Source organism: Prinia subflava, chromosome 1 (genome assembly GCF_021018805.1).
Source record: "Prinia subflava isolate CZ2003 ecotype Zambia chromosome 1, Cam_Psub_1.2, whole genome shotgun sequence".
NCBI lineage: Eukaryota > Metazoa > Chordata > Aves > Passeriformes > Cisticolidae > Prinia > Prinia subflava.
The window spans coordinates 133,772,926-133,791,496 of record NC_086247.1 but is presented as its reverse complement, the minus strand read 5'-3'; the positions used below and the strand labels follow the sequence as shown (position 1 = coordinate 133,791,496).

At 40.5% G+C, this 18,571-nt stretch overlaps 1 protein-coding gene across 1 annotated transcript in view; it reads right to left on the bottom strand.

Annotated features, from left to right (window-relative positions):
- The window catches only part of STAM (signal transducing adaptor molecule), a 33,434-nt gene extending 20,486 nt beyond the window's left edge, over positions 1-12,948 (bottom strand). The window contains exons 1-2 of the mRNA XM_063413158.1: positions 12,756-12,948; positions 1,670-1,754 (exon numbers count right to left, since the gene is read on the bottom strand). Of these exons, the coding sequence (XP_063269228.1) occupies positions 1,670-1,754; positions 12,756-12,795 (125 nt within the window). The 5' untranslated portion in view covers positions 12,796-12,948. The remainder of the gene's footprint in view (positions 1-1,669; positions 1,755-12,755) is intronic.
- Positions 12,949-18,571: the final 5,623 nt, after the last annotated feature.

Here is an 18,571-nt window from a genome sequence, read left to right as displayed (position 1 = left end):
ACACTGAAATTGTGCCTTTAAATGGTATTTTTAAATGCTAGCTCCAATTACACTTTATCTTTTCTTGTCCAAAAAGTAAATTCATGTATAAATTCTGTGAAAGAGTTCCGTAAATACTTAAGAATGTAAACATTATCAGCCCATATTAAGATGTGTTTAATTTAGTATCACATCTTCAAAATGTACACCTATCAAACCCTAGATGACAGAGAACAGCTCTGGAAAACAAGGGGAAAACACAAAGCCTTATTGTTTTCTGTGACAAAGACACTGGTAGTGTGATGCCAAGAACAATGGAGGACAGCAGATGCTTTATACCTTGGTTTCAGCAAATTTTTGACATACATCTGAAGCCCTTATAGTCTCCTTATCACACAGCTGGTAAAATACAGGCTGGATAAAGGTAGGTGTCTGGTCTCCTAGGCTCAAAGAGTTGCCACCTGTAGTGCAAATCCCAGCTAGCAGGCAGCATCCTTCAGGGATTGCTGCTGGGACCAACAGTGCTCTCAGTGACTTACTGACCAGAGCAAGTTGAAGGGGAGCTATCAATATACTGGAGGGCTTGGCTAAAGTTCAGAGGGACCAAGACAGGCTGGAGAAATGGGTAGACTGGAAGTTCAACAAGAACAAGGCTAAGGTATTGCATTTTAAATGAGGCCAGGAGATGACTATATGAAAAGCAGGAAATGATCTGCAGGTCCTATTGGGTGAGAGGTGTCAGCAGTGCAGCTTGGCAGCAAAGACAACCAACCACATCCTGGCTCCAAGTACTGGTCAGCACAACCAACAAAGTCAGGAAAGTGACCTTTCCCCTCCATTCTGCACTTGTAAGATTGCATCTGGAACACATTGTCCAGTTTGGGGCTCCCCAGTGCAAGAAGGCTCTTTACACACTGCCCTAAGTCCAATGGATAGCTGCCAGGATGGTCAGGGAGGGACACACACAAGGAAAGATGGGTGGGAGAGGTGCTTTCAGTTTTGAGAAGAGCAGACAAAAAGTGGGCCTTACTGCTTTCAGCAACCAGTTAATCAGACTATATACAGAAGATGCTGCCAGATTCTTCCTTAGAGCTGCACAGTCACAGGACAAGATGCAACAGTCAAGTAGGAACAAGGGAAATTGTAATCAGATTGCAGATTATTCTTTTATTTCCTTACTGAGTAAGTAGAACTACTTAAATACTGAAACACGTTGCCCATAGAAGTTGTAGAACCTTTGACCTTAGAGGCATTCCAGACTCGACACGGTCCTGAGCAACCTGATCTAATTAGACCTGTTTGAAGCTGGAGGGGTTGGACTATACGACCTCTGGAGGTCACTTGCAACTTAGATTATGATTCTGTAAGAAAAATTACTCATGAAGCCTCCTGGGTTTACAGTGATACTGCTAAAACACAGCAAGTTATTGAATCTGTTACACTGGCAAAAAACTGCTGTACACAAGTTCTAATTTTAACAGATCAGCTGGTATCTCCAAAGGAAGGCTTGTAAAATATTTCAGTAGAAACCCCATACATTTTCCTTTTACTTGTAATCAATTTAAGTTAAATTCAGCTGTTGCAGAAGTTTATAGAAGATAATAAAAAATTCATTCCTCTGACCAGGGTATATGAGACTGAAATAACAGATTTAAAAACATTTGGGGAGGAAATTCCAGAAATCACTTACCCTGTGCGTGACTGTCCAACTTTATCACAGATGTCTAAGATGAGGCCCCAGTCCTCTGCAGTGTTCATCTCACTGGTTGCTTTCTCTGATAAATAAAGTATAAGTAAATCAAAATGCAAATTAAAAAAACGTTTAAATTGCCAACAAAGATGTTGAAATATTACCTCTTTGTAGATTGCTAAATGTATGAAAACTTTCTATATTTAATAAAATCCATATATTAAAAATGTTGTTTCTAATTATTTTTAATTTTCTAATGTTCATTCGTGACCATGAATTTTAATTAATCAACAAACATATTTGAGGTTGTTTTACCACATAATAAAGATGCACCCAGAACATGACACAAGTAGTACAGCTCCCAACAGATTTCTTTTCCATTTGAAACTATCAAGTTTAATAGGATATGAATACCCAAAGCATTACTTCACTGTTTGCAGAGTCAGATACAACTGAATTGATCACCTTCCTAGACACTAAAGTGCTGTGTCTTGCATTTCCTTTCATGTGTTACCTCTTAATAAGAAGGATTTAAAAAGTCATCATAATCACTAAACTTTTATGTTCCCATTCTTATTTCAGATTTGGATGATATATTTCACTGTTTCTTTTCAGCTATAAAGATTGCTAAATCAAAGTTAATCTCAAAGAAATCATTTAATAGGACAAGAATCCGAGGTGAAGACTAAAGAAATAGAGAGAGGAGATAGAGAAGAAATAGATTCAACATCAGAAATAAAAAGAGACTCTCTCCCTATTTCTTCCCCAGAAAAGCTTACTTACACTAAGGATAACAATAAATAAAAGCATTAAAGGAAACTGAGCCTTACACTGCAGCTCAATAGAGTATCTAAATACCGGTGGATCAGATCAGGCCTGGAGAGCATAGGGAATGCACAAGCATTTTCAATAAGTAACCAAAGAGGAGAATGGGCACAGAATAATATAGAAACTTTGTTTCCCATCCCTGCTTCATCCAATGTTTACAGCTTAATCTACAAAACACAGAGTATGCCTCAGAGATGAGTACCACCTTTCAGGGAATGTCTCAGACTAATTAGTTTTATGAAAGGAACCAAAGATTTCATATGAAAACTTATCTGCTAGGAGAGATTCATTATCTAGATTAGCGCTGGCAAAAATGCAAAGAGAAAGACAAAGCAAAACATCAAATCTCCAAAAATTATAAGGATTATTCATATCAAAGTTGATGGCTTTTCTTATGAATAGTTTTGATGTCCTACGAATTGACCTAGGTTGCAGTTAATAAGTTTATTCATTCAGAACAAAAATGCAGAAAAGCAAAACTATGGTTATGTGCTCCCAAAATATTTCTATGGAAAAATTCAATGCTGACATATATACAACTGAAATGGTAAAACATCAGCTGTACTGCCTGATGCAAGAAAAAGAGCAAAACAGTACAATAATTCTAAATAGAAGTTACCTACAATTCTATATGTTCTCTCAGATAAGTAAAAGAGCACTGCCTCTTCTCTCTAAACCCCATCAGAAATCTTGTTTTATTAGAAAAAGCAGTCATAATCAACAGAAATATAAAAAAATATGGGTAGACACCACGCTAACATCTAGCACTAAGATATAACAGCTGATCAACCAACCACTTCATTTTCCTTTCAGTTTGCTCTTGTTCCAGATTGTGCTTATGACTAAAAATCATAGAAATTTGTGATTTTCAGGTAGAACACTTGAACTCAATGTCTTGCATGAAGCATCACAGGCCAAGGCAGTCTTCTGAAATTGCAGTCTGTGCACACAACAGCTGTTCTGCTACCAAACCCAGCCTCAACTCTGCAGCACCAGAGCTGCTTTTTTGAAACACAGAGCCTGAGTTGCCTACACTGCATTCCTCAAACTAAAGCAGCAGAGAAGCACAGTCCAGAGACACACAAACAGACCACAAGGAGGCAGTTCACTCCCAGGACTCCACTGCTTCAGTTCACTGCCAGTTCTACTGGAGCTGGACCAGCTCCAGTCCAAGTGTTCCTGCACAGTTCTCCCTAAAGCCATTAGTTCCTGCCAGGCTCTGAGCTCACACGTGGAGCTCACAAACCCAGCCTGGGCACTCATGCCCAATGCTGCACTTTAGTTAGCGCATCCTTCAGCACAGAGATGAGCAACCCAAGGGAACTGAACCCTTGGTCTTTTCCATTGTTCCACATAACAGACAGCTGTCTGTATTTTTGACAACAATTGATCCTTCTTTCCTCATGATGTCAACAAGAAGAAATGGCACAGTAATCAGTTATGTCTTCAACAAACCAAGGAGTAAACTACTGCATGCTAAATGTTTTAGCAGAACAGCAAACTGTGTTTTATGCTAATTTAAACACTGGCTAAAACTACAAGTAAGATAGTGATTGATGAAATCCCTGATCTACATTAACCACACCAATGACAGCCTTTATTTTAATTCTCAATGAGAACATTTTGCAAATTTATCCACAAGTACAACAACAAGTTTCCTTCTGTGGCCACGTTCCTTCTTGGCAGTTGAAGTTAGTGCTATCTAAAAAATGCCATTTGCTTGCAATGTGTTCCTCCTTGTTAGTCAGGGTATTTCCTCCACAAACAAACACTAGCTGGTTTCTTACAAAATTTCAGCCTGAAACCAAGTTTCAGTGTATCCTTTCAGTCCTCTGTAGTAACAATCATCCAATAATTCCATTGAATAATAAAATTAATGGTAAGACATGAAAAAAAATTGCCTCTAGTTTTACTCAAATTCTGTCTCAAACAAGGGGAGTTAAGAACATACTGAGCATGTTAGCAGCACACTGTCTGACCTGACTGTCCACTATCTTTGTCAGAGCATTAGCAAATAACTATGGCCTTTCACCACTCTGGGAGCAGGAGCAACAAAGATGCTTTGACAAAATTTCTATGTTGCAACAGTGTTTTGTAGACAAAATTATTACTTAAATCTACTTAAGTTAAATTACTTACATTATTATCACCTAAAATACACAAATACTCTCCTAAAATGAGGCACACACACATTCACAAGCAAAAAAAAAAGTTTAGTTGCCTATCCTGCCTAACAGCTGGTACCCTCCCAGCCTTCAGGTACAGCTGATATGTCACTAGCAGACTCTGTCTTAGTACTGGAATGGATTCTTACAGGGGAGGAAAAACAGACAGTTGTGTTTAAAGTCTTAGGACAAGTTAGCACAGCACACAGAAGATAACCTAAAGAAGAATTGTTCTTCATCTTCCATCCCTGGTCAAAAATAATTCTACCATAACAATATTAATGTTTAGCTCAGATCCTATCCCTCTACGTCATCATTGCTTCAAAATCTTACTCAACTTCATGAATGCCAAGACAGGATCAGAGAACGTTTCAAACTTCACAAAAACAACTTTAAAAGACAGCACTGGTTCCTTCATGAAATGAACGTACTTCCAAACTTATTAATGCTATGCCAAACCCAAAGGAAACAGGACTGCATCGTAGCTCTCCACATGAAGCTGCACTGAAATTCAAGGCATTGTTTTCTGAGCACAAGCTAGGCCTACAAATGAATATAGTAATTTTATGCAGTGCAGGACTGTACAATCTTATGTTGTGTAATGTTAATTTGTAGTGATTAATAGTTATTATTAGAGCTAATTACTATTAATAGTAGTTAGTAAAATAGTAGTTTTAAATTTTTTAAACTGGCTTTTTTCCTTGGATTTTTTTTTAATTACATATCTTTAGCTCTCACCTTTATTTTTTCAGGAGTTATTTAATATTATTTTCTTACCAGTAATTCCATAAAGACAGACACACAAATTGGTGAGTACCATAATTTCAGGGAAAACAATACTTGGATCTATGGGCTCTTTGGTAAAAAAGAATAATGATCAGACACAATATAAGAAAATCTTTCTAAATTATTTCAATAATTTGTTTAGTTCCTAAAACAAACACAAAAGAGACAAAACCAATATATAATTTTTGGCCACTTTTCAAGGCACAGAGCTTGGAATCACTAGGCCTCTCTCCTTATACTTCTGCATTCCGAACACTGGGCCAGACCAGTTCCCTCTTGTCCAACATTCACTCTCTAAAACATATATTATACCTAAAAGAGACACCTAGGAAAACATAAAAGAGAACAAGGTCAGCATTAATGGTACTTCCCTACCAACACATCCAACAGTGACCAACAATTTGCAGCTTCGTAACTCCTGAGTCAGAATTAGTGCTCCAACCACACAAACATTCTCATAAATCACACATGTAACAAATAAAGTCTTCTGAAGCAAAATGCACCTTCTATGACAGAAATCTCAGCTGTGTTTTTATCTTTAGCTTCGCAAAAATTTATTGAATATAATGTCCTTCAAATAAAGCACCTAGATTCTGAAATCATTCTTCCAAACATATATTGTATCTTTTTACAAGCAAACCTCTGAATAAAATTTATATAGCACTGAATAGCACCTGTCTTCTAAGGAAAACATCATTCCTCATTAAAATGCCATAGACTCTCACTGAAATACTGTACCTAAAACCTAGCTAGTGTTACACCTATTGAGTGAGAAGCCAGGTCAAAAATATCTAAATATATGAGATTAATTACTTATACTTTGGTTGAAAGTACACAGGCTCTTGCATGGGCTTTTTTGGGAAACCTAAATCAACTCACCTCTCCTTGTGTCATAAAGTCCATTAAGTGTGTTGAGGCACCATTTCCCTATAATTTACACAAACCTGAATGCTTGGAGCATTGATAAAATTCCACTTGCTCCTCTGGTTTTGTGCATTATTTATAAATTATAAACAAAGCAAAAATATTTGCACTGTGATTCTATTTGAAGTTCCCTATTATATACAAAACACAATTGCAGTTGATCATTTTAGGACAGAAGAAAAAAAAAAAAGAAAAATAAAACAAGAACCCTTTCCTCAGCAGAAAAACCAAAAATTTCCTAAAATTCATACCTGTCCTAAAAGAAATTTATTATCAGATTTACAAAGTACTATTAGGCAGAAGAAAGGCAGTGCATGCCAGATTAGTGGTTGATGCCTTACATGCTGGTAAAAGGAATATAAATATTGCTGCAAATTTGCCATGGAAATATGTACTAGTCACTTGATTTCTCTGCCTTAGTTCTGCATCTTAACAACAGCATCTTCCTGCCTCTTTAGAAATTTGCAAGAGTAAATACTCCCATCATGTTTGGATACTGCAGTAAACTGCATGATGCACTTCTTAGGGCAGAAAACTTAGTGACTGCCCATTGCTAACATCATTTTCAGAGGGAGGTCTTGTCAGGCTTGAGCTTCCCAAGCTTTAGTTTTTACTGAGGTTCATTCTGAAAGAAAAATCCCAGTAGTAGAACTGAATATTTTGCTGCAAAGAAGTCTCAAGGATCTTAAAACTAGTAGAATTTCAAAACCAAAAAACAAATCTAGATCAAAACAATCTCAAATCCAACACTTAAATTGCACACTATTTGATGCATTTAAAACAAGTATCAGTAAAAACTGTCAGAAAATTCTACCAATTTAAGGTCTTTAACCATCCTACTTATTATTTGTTCTTTATTCATGGATGTAACATCATTTTCACAGTTGGACATCATTAAAATGAAACACTGAAGTTGTAACTTCAATTACAAAGAGAAGAATGGCTACAGAAAATCTTCAAAAGAATATTTAAACAAAGTCTTCAACTCACAGACTCCTATTACAACCAGTTTCTAGCATTATTAAAAAGATCCTCAAAAATCTGTTATGTAAATAAGACAGATTTAATGAAAAATTCAACACTCCCCTCAGCCTTCTCTCCTCTTCTTCTGCTCAAAGTTTTGTTTTTTTTCACTCACTAGGCCAAATAATTAATTTCCCCTTCTCTATGAAACTGCAAATACTGAAATTCCAAAGCAATACAGTTTAAATAGTCCTTAAAGACTGAAACTGACAGCGAATTTTTCTTTCTTTGTGCAGGCACTTGCTGAGAAATTCAGATTACATACCATTCCACATCACTGAAGTTAAATACAATTAAATTTTGTTCTTTTTGTCTGTCAAATAAAAAGAACAAACAGATTTGTTGGCCCATTCTACAAAAACCACCACTTGAATATTAACCACTTTGCATTTCACTAACATGCTCAGAACTGCTCAAGAATATGTCCAACCAGACTTCATTTGGACAAGACTGGAAAGAACCTCTAACAGGCAACAACACCATAGAGAGAAACTTGAATTCCAAGTTCGATTAACTTTGGTAAAGCTATTAACCAACTTCTGCAGTTTAACTGTACATTTACAGTGTTCCAAAGTCCTTCTGGGAGCAATTGTAGAACGTGTCCAGTGACAGCACTGCAGCTGATCCAAGGCAAAGCAAGCAGCAGTGACTGAGGCCACCCCGGCTCACTCCTTCAGAAAACCCTGTAGGATCTCACCAGGCAGCCCAGCCAAAACAAACACCCCTCAGCTCAACGAACTGAGCAGAATGAAGACATAAGGATTCACAACCTGGTTAGAAAAAGCTGAAATTGTAAAACAATCTGAGCAAAAATAATTTAGATGTTTAGATGTCTCATGCCAAACCTAACAAATTTACAGAACTCAAGCTACCTTTTGCCCAGAAACATTACAACACAACAGGAAGGTGAGCACATCAGAGATACATGAGAAAGATGAATAGTCCGTAAACAAGATGTATCACAGGCCTGTCATGAACAAATGGTGCCAGGATTCATTTGCAAAACCCCACAAGCCAAGCCACAGTAGAAGAAGCATTTCAGAAGGAAGATCAGCAAGAAACTTAATTTTCCACATACAGTGTTATTTTTATCAGTTGGAGGAACAGATTTTACATGTTGAAGATCTCCTTTGATTCTTCTAAATTTTGCTATTATAATGCACTGTCACAGCTGAAAGGAGAAGAAGCACTGAAGTGACAGTTCTTCCCTGGGAGGAAAGAAAGAGAATTACCAGAAAAGTACAGTCTTTGACTATTGAACATACTATGTTGGCTTCAAAGTGCCCAGCTGAACTCAGAGCCTGGTAATTGATAGTGAAAAAGATTTTTTTGTTGGCTGATATACTGAAGGAGCATTCCACTCAATCTTACCCTGTCAGCATTGCCATTTTTCACTGAGATCCTAACACCAAAGGTATCTTGCAGTAAGAAGTTCTTGTTTTTCATAAATATTTATAAGTTACTGAAAAGGAGGGTGGCTATAGCTGCTTTTCCACACATTTGCTACTCAATCTCCCTGTTACAGTTAATGTCCTTTTTAAAACAAAGCTGAGAAAAACAGTAGGCTTGCTAACTCAGGCAAAAAAGTGCCAGTCTCATGACAAGCTGAACCAATCCTTGGATTTCATCTTCCTTTGCAGCCAGATGTTAACTCACAGCCTGCAGTCTCCATAATGGTCCAGCATCAAGAAACCTGTGACAATTCTCCCTTCTTTTGGCTAACCTGGCCTAACACAGAAAGTCCAGCTCAGAGAGGCACATAACTGGACATTTTGAAGATGTTGACTAAGCAAGGGGATAAATCTAAAGAACAATGAGTTTAAATAGTAAGAGGTTTTTTTTTTCAAGAAATTGAACCATGAGAATCATGGTCAAACCATTTCTTACATTCTAATAGCATCAAACTATAGGCTGATCATATGTAATTCAAGCATATCATTAAATATCTGAAGAATCAGTAGCATAAAATTATCAACCACCACCTGTGTCAATAAAATATGGGAAAATGACTGCAAGTCACATGAAGTTCTACTACCTTACTAAACCACCAGCTTAATTTCTTATTATTGTAAATGGCAAGCCTAAATTTCTTCCCACTCCTGTGCTGCCTCAAACCATCACAGTAAGAGCCAGAGTAACATCCAGAGCAAATGCAAATATCTTCATCCTTTACTGTGTGTAAGAAAAATCCAAACCTCCTGTGTTTTTTAAACACCCTCTTTTGATATCATGTGTGATTTTTATGACAACACATACCAGAACTTGAGTTACAGATTTTATTCTTGAGATAATGTTCAAATAACACTTGAGAACTGCTTTAGCAGTAAGTTCTTCATCAAACCTAGCCTAAGCACCACTACATTACAATTTATCCTGTCATGACAGATTAGTAGGCAGTCTTTTGGTTCTTAAAGCACATTTCACCATCATTTTACCTGAGCCACACTTACAGATCTGCATTTCCCAGGAACAACTCCTTGGAAATAATTTTATGATTAAGCTGAAGAAATACTGCAGAAACAGACAACTCATGAACCTAATAAGAACACTTTTAATTCTAACCCCTTAAATGGAAGATTAGTTTCTTAATTATGCTCTGAACAGGCCCAGTGTCTTGAATATTTTTTTTAATTCCATTATTGTGTTCCTTACTTGGGCACATCATCAAAGGTTCCCTGACTTGATTGTAAAAACTTGTGTCATGGCTGATTAGCACCCTTTCCTGTTGAAATATTCCTAAATATGGTAAAAAGAAACTTCAGAAAATGAGAAGTATTTGGGCTTCATCCAGAGATTGGACTCTTGAGGATGATAATGGTTATTCCTCTCAAATCTCAGGGCATTCTTTAACATTATCAATTTAATAGCAGTCTTAAACAACATTCTTTTGCCAACTGCACCTAAAAAAAAAGGTGTACAAAGTTGACACTAAATGATAAACTATTATGGATGACCAGGTTCCATAACTGCAGCAGCATGTTAACAGGCCTAGCCAAATGCTGCTAACTGGCCAGACAAACTGAAAATTTTTTCCTGAATGTAAGACATACTTACTTTCCCAAAAAAATGGAAAGCGATTAAATTCCAGATACGTTCTGTGCAATCCATTATCCTAAATGGTTCCAAAATAATTTCCAACTACTCTACAGTACTGATCAGCTGTTCAGTAGACAAGAAAGCTCAGCTACTGCAGCAATACTATCAACAACACCAGTGTCCAAATTCAGATGAAATTAAGACTAGCTGGTGACTGCCTTTCTGCTTCAGGAACATGATTTTCAAAAGAAGAATTGCTTGCTGAATAAGCACAAAAGCAGAACACTCAACTTTCACTCAGAGAATACAAATAAAAAATAACACTATGGCTTGACAACTTTTGGAAGTTTCCTCAAAACATGAGAGTTTACTCTACAGCTGATGCTATCTCATGAAGCCTGCCAAAAAATTCATCCAGATAATAGCACATTCCCAAGGGGCCGTGGAGAAGAAGAGCCCAGGGACACTTTCCGGGAGACTTCATCATTCCCATCTCGCTGGCACAAATCCAATTAAGTGATGGATAAAGGCAGCAGGCTCCTGAAAGTAGGCTGTCACCAACTGAACAGCCTGCTGCTCCTTCAGACCCCCTCGGGACACCATGAAAGGGGCCAAAAGAAAGAGGCTGTTTACCAGTGAAAATTAGCCCATTGTCCACTATCTGCATTTCCAAGAATCATTTGGTACTGAGTGATTATTTCTATCTCCTCATACAGTACACAGAACAACGCTTTTGAAAATTATTTACTGGTGATCATATTAGGCAAGCACAGTAGATAAGAAAGAAGTTGGCAACCTAGAAAAGACCGAATGAGCCACTGAAATAACTGATGGGTGCTACTGCCCTGCCTTGAGACTCAGTGCTGAGGAGCACATCCAGTGAAATGAGCTCTAGAGAGACCCCTTCAAGCAGTCTGAGCTTCCCTGCCAGCCACAGGCACTAGGGAGAAAGAAAATGAACACCTGCCAGAACCTGAGCCTATCACTTTTTAATCTTATTAGTTCAAATCATTCTCTAATAGTCCATGGAAAACTGGCAAGCAGTACAATCTCTTCCTCACTTTCAGCTGTCAAATTACACTAGAAGACAGTAGAACAACTAAGAAGAATTATTTATTATTTCCCAAAATAAGTCCGTCGAGTCTGCTACCAACAAAGTCATTAATTGAAGTGCAGTCTTCAGCTTAAAAGTGTTAACAGAAGATCGAGCTATGTCTTACTTTAAAGCAACAGACTAAGAATTTCTGATAACATACATACAGAATGTATGTCTCAGTACTTTTAATTCACTAATACTTTCTCCTGAAAAGATACATACTTTTCAAACACTTTTGATTTAGTCTTTCTTTAAAGAGCTGGAGGAATCATATTGGAGTCTAAACGTCTAAAGTTTTATAAACTTTAAGAAACAATGTATTTGTAGCTCTAAGTTACAGATAGTTAACACTATTAAAGAACTTTGTTTCAAGAGACTTATACAATGTTACACTGCCATAAGAAAACATCCGCAGAGAAGGGGTGTACATATCCACCCATGAGAAAAAGTCCCTTTATATTGTGGGATTCCCCAGACAAAGCTTTTATGGCTCAAAGTAAAAGGGATGTCAGGAGCAGGTTGAAAACAAACTATATTATATAATCTCAAATAAAGCACACAAAACTAATTATTAACTGTCTATATATTATCTTCAGTTTCAACGCATCAGCATTAAGCACAATTTTTGTCAAGTAAAAGCCAGATATTTTCCATCTAGTCTGGCCCTGGAACAAGTAAGGTGGGGATAACACGAGTTCAGCACGTCAAGGTTTACTTGAAAGGAAAGAGAAAGCTCCCACAGGAATCCCCTTTAAAGAACTAAATACAAAGCGCTTTAACGATTTTCTCGTGCCTGTCTGTGAGGCAACTGTAGATGGTGCTTTTTACTGTTCATCCTTTCAAAAACACTCCAGCGCGGACCTTTCTCACTACTTGTTTTGCTGTGCTGCAGCGTTACTCGTGCTCAGCAGGCCAGCTCGTCCCCCACGAGCATCCCTGCGCTCGCCCCCGCGGCCCGCAAGGCCAGAAGGGCCCGCGGGGGCCCCGGCGCTGTCACCGGCCGGCCCCGCCGGGACACGGCCCGGCCCGGCCCGGCCCGGCCCGCCCGAGCCGCCGCCGCCGCCGCTCCCGCTGCCCGGCCGGGCTCCAGCGAGCCCAGCAGCGCAGGGCCGGGACAGCGGGCCGGCTGCCCGCGGGGGATGGAGCGGAGCGGGCCGGAGGGCCGGCCGGCCGCCCGCGGGGCTATCTCGGGGAGAGGCCGGGCCGCGGCGCCGCGGGAGCCACTCACCCACATCCTGGTCGAAGGGGTTGGTGGCGAAAAGCGGCATGGCGGGGCGGGGGGCGCGGGGCGGCCGCCCCTCCCGGCAGCGCGGCGGCAGCGGCGGCGAGAGAGAGCAGCCCTCAGCGGCGGCGGCGGCGGCGGCGGCTCCTCCTCCCGGCCCGGGCGGCCCCGCCGCCGCCTCCTCCCAGCGCCGGGCACCGCCTCCCGCGCAGCACGCCGGGAACCGGGGCCGGGCCCGCCGCGGAACCGGGGCCGGGCCCGCCGCGGAACCGGGGCCGGGCCCGCCGCGGAACCGGGGCCGGGCCCGCCGGGGAACCGGGGCCGGGCCCGCCGCCACCCTGCGTTCCGCGGGGGCCCCGGCAGCGGCACCCGGCCCAGGCCCTCCACCCCAGCCGGGCATGTTACCCGAGGCGGAGGTTTATATTATTGAGTTGCGTCGAGCTCTTTCGTCCCCCCTGCTCGGGAGGCGAGAAGGTTTTGTGCCCAGACACGTTTGCTTTCTATGGAAGATTTTTGGAGCTTCCCTATACGTTGGGCTGACTGTATATTTTCATTGGTGATGCCATGGTGCTTGTGACATGGGTTAGCCTGACAGCAAAGTGCAGGTTGTGGTTACACAGCATGGCACAGCAGCCTGACCACTTCCCCGCCATCTCATCCCATGAAGAGCAGTGGCTATCAGCTGCTCACAGGGCCTGGAATATCCCCTGGCCTCGGTTGCCCATCCCATGGAGAGCAGTGGCTATCAGCTGCTGACAGGGCCTGGAATATCCCCTGGGCTCTGTTGCCCATCCTGGTGCTCAGCTTTGTAAGCCTGTGTTGCTGGCTTCAGCGGGGTGTGTCCCACGTTAACGATATGACTCAGAGGATAAGACACGTTCTGCCTATTCCTGCTGTCACATAAAACTCAAGTCATTATCCTTAAGGCCTTTTAGTACTGTTCGATTACTTTGAACTAGTTGGATTGCAAATTAAGTAAAACTAGGCCCGTGTATACACTTGGGGAAAGAGTCAGACACAGAGCAATAGGGGCACATCACAGGGGTGCAAACAAGAAATGAAAAAGGTGCTGTTACTGTTTGCAGGGCAGAAACACTAGATGCAATCAATAGCACTAACCACGCTCAATAATGAATGTGATTGCATGCATTAGGCAGACTTCTGACACATCAAATGAAAACTGCACACCAAGCCTCTTCCCACAAGGATTTACAGTCACTAGGCACTTTGTTATTTTACTAAGGGCTGGGTGGTTTGGTTTTTTTTTTCCCAGACCTCTAGTTCTGCTTCTTTACCTATCCACAGGGACTGTTCTCAGCAGCTAATGCAGGACAGCTTTGATCTACTGTGTAGAACTGACTACTTGTAAGGAATTACATGTTTTCTTTGGATTCTACCTCAATTCAACAATAACATATTCTCAGAGGATGCTTTACCTCCTCCCCATTCATCATCCCCCATTATGTTCACAAACGACATATGGTAGGTGTTCTCTGAGCCTGTTTTATCCACTCATTTCTCATCCCTTCTTCCTGATGGTTTCAAAACTAATTGTAAGAATCCTTTCATAACAAGCAGAGCTTTCAGTCAGTCATCCTGCAGGAAGAGCTAACACAACACATGTGGGCAACTAGAGTTTTAGACTGACTTCAGCCTAAAAGCATTCCAACCCAACTTTCCTTCGCAATATTCTAATCAACATTTTGAAAAAAGGTCGTCTATACCAGGAAGTACCTTAAGGCTCTGTAATCATGGCTTATATTTTGATTCTGTAATGATTTTTTTTTTTACTGTGGACACAGTGTGAAGTCCTTCCAAAACTCCATATTATATTGTATCTCTCTCTTTTCCCTGTCTCATTTTTCCCTGGCACAACAATGGGTGGCAGTTAGAGCCCTCTCCCAGGAGGTGTGGGGTTGCCCTCTCAGACATAAATGGCTGTAGAAACCAGCTTTTCCACCTTATGTGTGAGTAGTATAATGAATGTGCTATTAAAAACAGGTGTGTTAATCTATATGCTATTAATAAACAGGTGTTAACTACATCTTTACTGGACGTAGTTCAAAATGCTTGTATTATTTCCTACTGCTGCCTAAGTTAGCTATCTAAAAGTAAGGCTTCTAGTTCAAAGGTACAGTCTCAGATTGCATCTAATTTTGGGGTATCTACAGCTGAAAGAGAATGTAGCAACACTGCCCTGTGCCCACAACTATGTGCTGCCACCACATTTCTTGTATTAGATTTGGAATTTGATCCATTTCATTTGTGGCTGCACAATCAGCTGATCCAGCTGAAAACTACCTCACTGCAGAGAAGTTCCCTGTTGGATCATGTCACACCTCTGACTCACCTTGGAATTAGATCAGGCATGTGAAGAGGTGGGAAGGCATGGCTGGGGACAGTACTCCAGAGGCCTGGGTCAGGAAAAACAGGCATGTCCAGGGGATTATTCATCTGTTCTATTTTGAACCTCATTCTGAAGATGGCCTCTGCAACAGTGACTGTTGATTTCACAATATCTGTCCAACTGTTCTCTGACTTTGGGCTTGTCTCTAGACAGCCTCATAGCAAGTTTTAAGAGGTTTTTTTAATATGTGCTACCTTTGTGCGAAGTAAGCAGTCTCAGGTGACTGGTGCAGACATTTTTTTCTTTGCACACTTCTCTTTTTATATAGTACTGTCGTTCAGATACCTAAGAGGTCATAGAATGGCTTGGTTTAGAATGGACCTTGGAGGTAATCTAGTTCCAATCCCCCTGCCATGGGCAGGGACACTTTCTACTACACCAGGTTGCTCAGATCCCTGTTCAGTCTGGCCTTGAACCACAGCCAGGTTTGGGGCATCCACAACTTCTCTGCACATGTTCCAGAGCCTCACAACCTTGAGAGTAAAGAATTTCTTCCTAATATCTCACCTAAATCTATCCTGTTTCGGTTTAAAGCCATTACTCCTTGTCTTATTGCTGTGTCTCTACAATGTCCTTGTTAAAAAGTCCCTCTCCAGCTTTCTTGTAGGCATCCTTCAGACACCAGAAGGCTGCACAGAGGTCTCCCAGAGCCTCCTCTTCTCCATTCTGCACAGCCCCAGCTCTCTCAGCCCATCTCCGTAGCAGAGCTGCTCCAGCCCTCTGATACATTCATGGCTCCTCTGCACTCACTCCAGCAGGTTCACATCCTTCTTAAGCTGGGGTCCCCAGAGCTGAATGCAGTACTCCAGGTGGAGTCTCATAAAGGCAGATATTCAGTTAATTTCCAGCTAACACACTTCCTGGATTTTAAAGATATGACATACTTCTAAATTTGATTGTTTTATCTATGTTTTTTGTTGATATAATTAATGACTTATTTTTTAAATTATGACAAGGGTTTATTCATATGAAGGTAAATTCTGGATTCTTATGATATACAATTATTCATTTCTCTGTAGTCTTCAGTAGGAAAGGATACTTAGGAGCAGTAACTTGTAAATAACAATCTGCTGGGGAAGTTCTATGTTCTTTACAATCAATTGACACCCATCTGCATTAGACAAGCACTTTCTTAAAATAAGACAAAACCATTGTAGCCATGGAGGTCCACTGGAGTTCCAGTTTGCTGGGATAGTATTTTATTTTTCATGCCCATTTATTTTAGCATATCTTAGTTTTATAGCTGCTGCATTGTAAAAATAAGGTGTATGATACCAGGAAAAAGTCAGGCCAATACAATTCTAGCAAGGAGACAGATATGAAGAGCAATTGTCTCACAAATCAGTCCCACTGACCTTTATTTTAACTGCATTTTCATTATAGTCCACACTGTGTGCTTTTGGAACTGGAAGCTGTGAAGAAAGGATAATCAAAGGAAAAGAGAGAGGTTCAGAATAGAACAAGTGCCAGCCATCCATTTATTCACAGCTTTTGTCTTTGACAGGTCAAGTACAAAATGTTTTGGATGACATACAAGTTGCTGTAATGCATAACAATATGATGATATGACAAAGACAAAATTTCTCCTGGTTACAGGGCACATGAGGATGCTTTAACTACTGGACCACAGTGATTTACTTCCCATCTATAATGTTATTGTATATGTTCTAATATTTTGCAAGTGTCCAAGTAGCATGGCTTACAGTATTCTTATTTATTCCATTATGTATAGAGAAAATATATGAAACATATCAATGCAGTAAGTGTGGTGTCTGCTGCTAGGAAATCAGGTTAAAATTATTTACTTGTCCATTTTTACCTTAAAATTTATGAAGTATGCAAGTAGGATTATATGAAGCATATAACTGGAGTTCCTTCAAACCCACGTAATCTTAAAACTAGGCAAAGATTCTACTAATAAATTTTACAAAATAATTCATTTTCCCTGAGCATGTTAGAAATTGTGATGTGCAACCTTCTAGTTAATATTTGCACACAGATGCTAGAAACAAGGGTTTATATCTTCCTCTGAATTCAGAGCAGTAATTTCAAAGCAATTCACATGAAGTAATATTTCATATATTTACACTGAAGTTTTGTTAAATGATTTTGGATAACAAGTTTATTGAAGTCAAACACAAAAATGAGTTTATGCTATTTGGTTGAGTAATCTTATGGTAATGTATTGTGATATACCTGTGAAAGGCAGATGAGCTGTACCAGTTGTTGGAATCTCTGGGTGCCTGGGCTTCCCAGGGGATACTGGCCAGAGCATCACTCTGTGCCAGCTTCCTGACACTGCTGTAGGGTACCACTTGTCCTAGTGCTTTTTTTGGCACAGACACCTCTTCTCAGTGTGACCAAACTGACTGCACCCAATATGGTCACTTTTTCATGCTGATAACTCAGACCAATGATGACATTAAATTCATCTTTTTGCTCTCCACCACTCTTTGAAGAAGTAAATAGAAATGCTTCTACTGACCACAACGGGGATCAGATTGGAACACTGCTCACTTGATAAAGAGCCCTTTTTAACTCAAGCTTTAGAAATAAAACTAACAAGGTTAGGTTGTGTCTGTTCTGAAACTAATAACAGAAGCATTCTCCTCTCTCAGATTCTTGTCCCGAGATTTGGTGGTAAAGTGTCCTTTGCCCTCTGAAACACCTCGTGCCAGAAGCAGAAGAGTCAGGAGTCGCCATCTCAGGTTTTCCCAGGTTGTTCTTTCTCATCTCACAGTTCTCTCTGTGCTCTGCCAAGGTTCCTGCTGTGGCAGAGAACTCGTGGTGACTCCCCCATGGTCGGGAGGTCTCAGCCCTTTTGTACCATTCCTCCAGCCCAACCATGGTCCACAATGTATTCTTTATTAACAATTAATTGCCAATACCTATCACCTATGCTAACCATGTCACCTCTACTCTAAACCAATCCCTTGTGACCCAGCACTGCAGAAGATGGAGGGCAAGAATGAGAAGGAAGAACAGGTCCACACCCTGATTCCTCCATCTTGGCTCTTCAGCCTCCATTCTAAAAAACTCCAAATTCTACTTTTTCACCCTGTGATAAACTAACTACTACTCATTTCACACTCTTGAGACTTGTAGTTCCTCCTGGATTCTGTGCCAAGGTTTCCAACCCCCCTGTAGAGACTTCAAACCCCATTGTACAGGTTCCAAATCTCCTGTTTGGGTCCCAGACCCCTCTGCCAGGGTCCCAGACCCTCCAGGTGACCAGAGAGATGCCCTGGACTCCAACACTCCTCCATAGAGATTGTAGTTCTCATACAAGCAAGCTACCATTGAAATACACAGAAAACGAGAAGGAATTTTTTGTGTTATTCATGTGTGTTTTGTGAAACCCTGTGAAAAATTTGCCTGATATCTCTTGGGCAAGGTAGAAAAGCTTCTTATAAGA